General features: G+C 50.4%; 1 protein-coding gene across 1 annotated transcript in view; it reads left to right on the top strand.

Annotated features, from left to right (window-relative positions):
* Positions 1–652: 652 nt before the first annotated feature.
* ZAN (zonadhesin) overlaps positions 653–7,281 on the top strand; it is a 31,688-nt gene continuing 25,059 nt past the window's right edge. Inside the window, exons 1-7 of the mRNA XM_045819344.1 lie at positions 653–729; positions 1,827–1,879; positions 2,355–2,501; positions 2,620–2,891; positions 3,052–3,139; positions 4,064–4,216; positions 6,830–6,994. Of these exons, the coding sequence (XP_045675300.1) occupies positions 653–729; positions 1,827–1,879; positions 2,355–2,501; positions 2,620–2,891; positions 3,052–3,139; positions 4,064–4,216; positions 6,830–6,994 (955 nt within the window). The remainder of the gene's footprint in view (positions 730–1,826; positions 1,880–2,354; positions 2,502–2,619; positions 2,892–3,051; positions 3,140–4,063; positions 4,217–6,829; positions 6,995–7,281) is intronic.

The raw sequence follows: 7,281 nt of genomic DNA, 5'->3' as shown, positions 1-7,281 counted from the left end.
TTCCAGTCGCCTTTGCTGCTGTTGCTGGTTATAGAATTTTAGGTTTGAAGGAGTTTCTCTTGGAATTCTGCAGACAATGTCCTGCTGCCTCTTAGAATCCATGGTTGCTATAGAAAAGTGCAACGCCCAGCTGATTCCTGATACTTAGTATGTGACCTGCTTTCTTCTGTCTGAAGGTGTTTAGGGTTTTCTCTTTGCCCCTGATATTCTGAAATTTTATGACATGCCTTTCATGGGTCTCTTTGCATTCATCATACCAGACTCCTTTTAATCAAGGGACTCACATTTCAGCTCTGGGAAATCTTGTGTAGTTTTTCTTCAGTAGTTTCTTTTTCTGTGTTTTCTCTTTTTCAAACTCTTTTGATTGGACATTAGACTTCCTGGACTGATTCTCCAAGTCTCTCTTTTCTTTCCCTCTTGCTTTCCTTCTCTCTCGCTCTCATTTTGTTTCTCTCAATTTTGATTTATAACTTGTTTGTTGGATTTTAAATTTCAGCCCTCATAATTTTTATTTCCAGTTTCCTCATTGTCCAGTTTTCATGGCATCCTCAGAGGGATGCCCGGCAAGGAGGGTCAGGGGTGTCTAAAATAGCCTGGGCTCCTTACTCTCTGCCTTCCTCGTGTCCTCTGAGAGCCGGCTCTGATGTCCCACATGGCTTCGCCAGTCTGGGCTCTGGTGCTGATCATAGGAACCGCCTGCAGCCAGCACCACACGCCCATCTCTGTCCGGTAAGCTGGGCTCAGGGGGCGATTGGGGCCAGCTCTGAGGAGTAGTGGGGGACAAAGTTGGAGGGGGCAAGCAGGCTAGTCATGAAGGGCACAGTCCTGGGGAGGAAGGCGGGAGCCCCATGTGATAGAGAGAGGATGAACAGCAATGAGGGGAGCCCCACAACCTCAGAGCCAGGAACTGAGTGATGCCAAAGCTCAGTGGGAGCAGGACAGCAGAAACGTGAGGAAAGAGGCACGAACTGGGGAAACAGGTCAGAAGATGGTGGAGGAAGAGAGAGAAGCCGAGCCCTGAGAAAATGGACAAAACCTGGAGCAGGTCCAGCACTTAGGAGAGACTTCAAGTAGGAGGCAAGAAATGGCTGTCTCAGTGTCCTGGAGCTTGTCTGAAGGGATTTGAACAAGTAGAACTTGAACAACTAAAACCAGGGGCTATTCTATGGGGCCCATGCCACCTGGGAGTGGTAGGGACTTCTCGGTGGAATCTGTAGGGTGAGGAAGGGTAGTCTCTTTGTTAGTCCTCTGTGTTCAGTTGCATGTAGCTGTAGCTGTGACAATACTACCTCCACCCTAAACCTAGCAACATGGGGCCTGTATAGCCCCTACTTCGGAGGAGGGAGGACTTCGACTATAGAACAAGAAGATCTCAACCTGAAGGAAGGAGATTTCCCGGGTATAAACTGGTTCCTCCTCACCTGAGACTCAACACCTGACATCCAGGGCGTAGAGGGATAGAGGGTACTGGCAGGGATGTGAGGACCTCTTGGGGAAGACACTTTTTCAGGGACAGATGAGAACTTAAGGTGAGCTCACAGTCATTGAAATTTATAATTCTTAAAAAAAAGATTTTATTTATTTATTTTTAGGGAGGGGAAGGGAGGGAGAAAGAGAAACATCAGTGTGTTGTTGCCTCTCACGCGCCCCCTACTGGGGACCTGGCCCACAACCCAGGCATGTGCCCTGACTAGGAATTGAACCAGCGACCCTTTGGTTCACAGGTTGGCACTCAATCCACTGAGCCAAGCCAGCCAGGGGTGAGGCTTGTAATTCTTGACAATGACAAGCCTTACATTTTGTTTTTTCCTCAACTCAACCTCAAGGAAAGAGAAGTCTCTGGACCAGAAGCCAGTCACCCCCGACTCTAAGGACAACTGTGAGTTGGAAACCAAGACAGCTCAGACTTTCCCTCCCGCCAAGGGTGGCTGCACATGTGCCCTCCAGGCCAGGCGATGACATGAACATGGAATGAATGTGTAAAGGGCAGCCCTTGGATGACACAGGGAGGAGGGAACTGAGGCAGAGTACAAGCCCTGACTAAAGATTCACATTCAAATGAACAGCAACAAAGTGTATGCTGCCCAGACAAAGCCTGTCTGCCCCCCTGAATCCAGCCCTCTGGACCTCGGTGTGGGACTCTAGACCTAGATATTCTGCCCACCCCACCCCCACCCTGAATTTCTCCTAAGAGATGAATTCTCAGATTCTCTTTCCCAAACCTCTGCTCTGGACCCTTATCTTAGTGGCCGCCCTCTCTAAGCTTACCAGTCTTGCCAGCTCCTACACCCCCAGTTTGGCTCTGCATCTGGTCCTCTCCCCTCTCCTGGCCTCACAGTGGCCTTTTCCCCCAGCCATTATAGCCCACTGTGATTTTGAGGATAACTCCAAACCCTTCTGTGACTGGACTCAAGTATCTACGGATGATGGGGACTGGATTCGAGCCAGTGGACCCTCCCCCATGGGCAGCATTGGGCCTCCTGGGGGGTATCCCAACGGAGGTGAGGAAGCCTAAAGTTTAGGGAGGCAGCTGGGAGTGGGAGCCTGGGCTCTGGGAAAGGGTTGGGGGCAGCTCATAGCGGTGGCAGGGCCTCACTGTCCTGGGCTCTGCCTCCCTAGAGGGCTACTACCTGCACCTGGACTTGAGCTCCTTCCGGCCAAGTGGAGTGGTCCGCCTGCGCAGCTCCCCCATATGGGAGCAAGGCCCCCTGTGCGTGCACTTTGCCTATCACATGTTCGGCCTGTCGTGGGGTGCCCAGCTCAAACTGCTGCTGCTCATGGGCACCAAGAACAAGCACCCCAACCTGCTTTGGAAACACCTTAATACCCAGAGCCCTTCCTGGATGCCCGCTGCTGTCACCGTGCCCACGGGCCGGGCCCTGCCCAGCCAGGTGAGGCTGAGGGCAGAATCTGGGGCCCCAGTGGAAATCCAGGTGTGTGGGGAGGCCAGAAGGGACTGGGATAATGAAGGGGTGTGGGGTGGCTAGGCCTTCTGGATTCAGGCAGAAAACTAGGGGCTCACAGCTGAGTGATCCCTCCTCCCTCCCACAGCTGATATTTGAAGGAGTGACGGGCAGCACTGCTTACCTAGACATCTCTCTGGATGCTATCTATATCCGTCGTGGCTCCTGCAGCAGGGGTGAGCACCTGTCCCTCCTCTTTCTCTCCACCCCAATCATCGCCTAGGGTGGCAGAAGTAGCTCAGGGACCATGACCCTGGTTTCTGCCAAAGTTGAGGCTACTTGCTTCTCTCTACCTTCATACCCTGTACCTCTGACTCCTGAAGCAGCCACACCTAAAGAGATGTTCTCCTTTAACATAAAGTTGTGGTGGTATCTGCCCTGGGGTGACCTACCATTCTGGTTTGCCCTGGGCTTTCCCTGTTTTAGTGCTGAAAGTCTTCCATCTCCCGGAACCCTCAGTCCAGGGTAAACCTGAATGTTTGGTCACCCTGGCTGCTACCAGATCTTTCTGGAATTAGCCCTCTAATCAGATGTTAGACATTTGAAGGAAGCAAATTCAAGGGAAGGAAAATTCCAGAAGCTGGATCAAGGAGTGGACACTGAATCCAGGGGCTGTGCTAGATGCTTCCTGAACATAATCTAGTTTACAACATGTGGTTACTGTCATTCCTATTTTTTAAAATTTTATTTATTTATTTTTAGAGCATGAGAAGGGAGGGAAAAAGAGAGGAAGAGAAACATCAATGTGTGGTTGCCTCTCACGTGGCACTCACTGGGGACCTGGCCCGCAACCTGGCATGTGCCCTGACTGGAAGTCGAACTGGCGACCCTTTGATTCACAGCCCGCGCTCAATCCACTGAGCTACATCAGCCAGGGCTTCATTCCCTGTTTATAAATAAGGAAATGGAGGGTTGGGCAGTTTAGGTCATCTATGCCAGGAACATGGCTTCTAGGGAGAGGAACTGTAGCTGGCTTGAAGGCCCTCTAGGGTTCACAGGAGCCAGATTGGGGCTCAGAATTCTGATTCCAGACGGGCATACTTTACATAGCTGCGTCCTCTTAGAAAAAGCTAAATCCTCTCTCTTTTTATTCCCCTCAGTCTGCATGATGCAAATGTGCAGCTTTGACACTCAAGATAATCTCTGTGGCTGGAGCTGGATCCCCACAGCCTCTGGAGCCAAGTGGGTCCAGAAGAAGGGGTTGTCAGGGGTGCCAAACGTGGGCCCCGAGGATGACTTCTCCCACCCTGGTAGTGAGTAATGGCCGCCCTCCTATCTTCTGACTTCCTGGGCTTCTAGTGACCTTGTAGGAGTTTATGATGTTTACTTGACAACTCTACACTAACTCAACTTGGGAAGGTCTGGGGTGGACCCAAGCAATCCCAAACCTCTGTCAGCTTGAACTGCCTGGCAGAAGCAAACTCCACAGTCCCAGCCAGCTCCCCCCACTGCCACCTCACAAGCTCTACCTAGCAGACCTAGGACAGCCTGCTCCTTACCTCCCTTCCTTGGAACCCTTCATTCTTTTTTTTTTTTAATATTCTTTTTTTTAAGATTTTATTTATTTATTTTTAGAGAGGGAAGGGAGGGAGGGAGAGAGAGAGAGAGAGAGACATCAATGTGCGGTTGCTGGGGGTTATGGCCTGAGAGAGAGAGAGAGAGAGAGACATCAATGTGCGGTTGCTGGGGGTTATGGCCTGCAACCCAGGAATGTACCCTGGTTGGGAATCGAACCTGGGACACTTTGGTTCCCAGCCCGCGCTCAATCCACTGAGCTACGCCAGCCAGGGCTGGAACCCTTCATTCTTCATTCATCCAACAAATGTTTACTGAGCACCTAAAATGTACCCAGTACTATCCCAGGCACTTAAGAGACATTAGCTTACAAAACAGACAAGGAGCAGCAGGGAACCAAGAGGGGGGCAGTTCCTAAAACAACAAAGAAGTACAGTTATACAGTTATAAAGTGAGCATAAAAAAAATCAATAAAGTAAGGGGACTGGATGTGCAGGGGTACGGTGGGCTGTATGTTTAAATAAGGCAGTTGGGTAGGTCCCACTCAGGTCACATATGAGCACAAACTTGAAGGAGGTAAGGGAGTGAGGCTGAAATTTTTGAAGAGAAGGACATTTTGACCAGAGGGGTCAGCTGTGAAACAGCCCTGAGGTAGCAGTGAGCTGGTGGGAGTAGTGGGTGAGAGGCTATTGAGGTTCAGCTGGGAGCCGTGTGGCTGGGTTGGAGAGGATGAACTCAGGCAGGTCCTTGGAGGAAAAGATCATGTGGAGCCTTGAAGGCCATTGTCAGGACTGTGGCTTTACTCTACATGAATGCCTTTGCAGATTCGGAGCAGAAGAATGACTTAACCTGATTTATGTTTAAAAGGATCACCTGCTTTTCATACTGAAAATCCACTGAAGGGAATGCAGGAAGACATTTCAGAGGCTTTTGCAATAATCCAGGAGATACTCTTTCTTCCTCTTCTGTTCCATCTGTGTCTGCCCACAGCTTCTTTTCCACCACCTCGCTGTGCTCTTGGCTGGGCCTTTCTTCTTTTTCCCCTTCCTTCCTTCCTCCCTCCCTTCCTTCCTTGCTCTTCAGCTCCTTTTCTCTCCCCCACACCAGCCACTTCTCCTCTCTCAGTCTGCTCCACACAACATGCACTTCTAGCCAGCACTGAGTGCATGCCCTGCCACGCTTCTCAGGTCAAACATAGAGAAGCATACTCACTAATTCCCTCTTTGAGTTTCTCCCTCTTCTTTCTTCTCTTTCCCTTTGCCTTTCTCCACTCACAATCCTTTCCCTTCCTTCCACGTTATTTTCATTTTCTTTTTCTCCAGCGTTCCCTCCCCCACTACTCCATAGCTCTTTCCACCCCATCCTCTCCATGTTCTCAGTCCCCTGAGCTTTCCTGCTGTCTGAAGTTTGCCTTCTAGAAAGAGCTTGAGAAACCTCCACGCCCGCCGCCTTCATTCTAAGCCCCTGGAGAGTAGGACAGGGCCCGCCCATCTCTGTATTAGCCCCACGGTCCCCAGCCCCTAGCATTTAGCACTGTATCCCATGCACAGCAGTTTCAGCAAATGTTGTTTTTAAAAATTTCTCTCTTTTCTTTTTTCCAACTTGTTCACTTAATTACATTTTTCACCGTTCCTTGTGTTTTTCTCCCATTTCTTTTTCTATTTCTCACATGTTCCAGTATCGCCACTCCTTGCTTTCTCTTTCACCATTCGCCATTTCCTTTCCTTTCATTCTACCGGCCCTCTTGTTTCTTCTCTTTTCTCTTCTCATCCATTCCTGCCCATTCCCCTCCTTAGCCCTCTTCTCTCCCTGTCGAAAGTCCTCCATCCCCGGCGGTGAGCGCACAACCCAGGGTCGGGTACCTGCAGGCACGCATGCGCACTGTCTGGCGGTCGCCTTAATTTTTCCCTGGCTACTAGTTGCGTCACAGAGTGTTTTAGAGGATGATTGGCTGACTGAGCTGCTGGTAAACTTGAAGTGGGGAGATGGCTGCCCTTCTGTGTCAGACAGGCCTTCTCTTACCAGTTTGTGTGAGTCGGCTCTGTCCAGTGGGTCAAATGTAAGAGGATATGACTCTAGAGGACCCAAAAAGACAGAACCCAAAGGACAAGGTTCTGTCTGTTCCTTCTGAAAGGCTGCCATTTTTCATATGGCAACGCCCACGTCCTTACCCAGCTCTGCGAAGCACTTCTGGAAGGACTGAAGGGTTCAACCAGTTGTGAGATGGGTGTAGGCCCACCTCAGCACTGGCTGGTCCTAGGCAGCTGTTGGGGCTCACCAGAGCCAGAGCCTCTGCCCTCCCCTATTCCCCCAATTTCAGCCACTCACCTTACTGACCTTTTTCTTCACAGATGGCTTCTACATGCTGCTGGACCCCAAGAATGCAAAGCCAAAGCAGAAATCTGTTCTCCTGAGCCCCCTGAGCCAGTCGTCAGGCTGTCTGAGCCTGTCTTTCCACTACGTCCTCCATGGCCAGTCTCCTGGTGCAGCCCTCACCATCTATGCTTCTGTCTTGGGTGAGAGTGGAGATGTCATGGGACTTAACACTGACCTGAGGCTCATTTCCCACGGCTGGGTTGATGGGGAGACATAGGTCTAGAGAAATCTGGGCTATGTGCAAGATTATGTTAAAGTGGAATTAGAGAGCCAGCAGGCACTGGATTCTGGGAAAATAAAGTGCTATGAGGTGAGAGAGAAGGAAGTGCTTGCATTTGAGGAAGGGGAATACACTCCAAGTGTTTCCTTTGCTACTCATTCTTCTGAGTACAGGTTTGAAATCATTTTCCAGTTGGCTTAATCTCAC

This window comes from Phyllostomus hastatus, unplaced genomic scaffold (assembly GCF_019186645.2).
Source record: "Phyllostomus hastatus isolate PE091 unplaced genomic scaffold, TTU_PhHast_1.1 phas_scaffold_385, whole genome shotgun sequence".
Lineage (NCBI taxonomy): Eukaryota > Metazoa > Chordata > Mammalia > Chiroptera > Phyllostomidae > Phyllostomus > Phyllostomus hastatus.
This window is presented reverse-complemented; position numbering and strand designations above follow the sequence as displayed.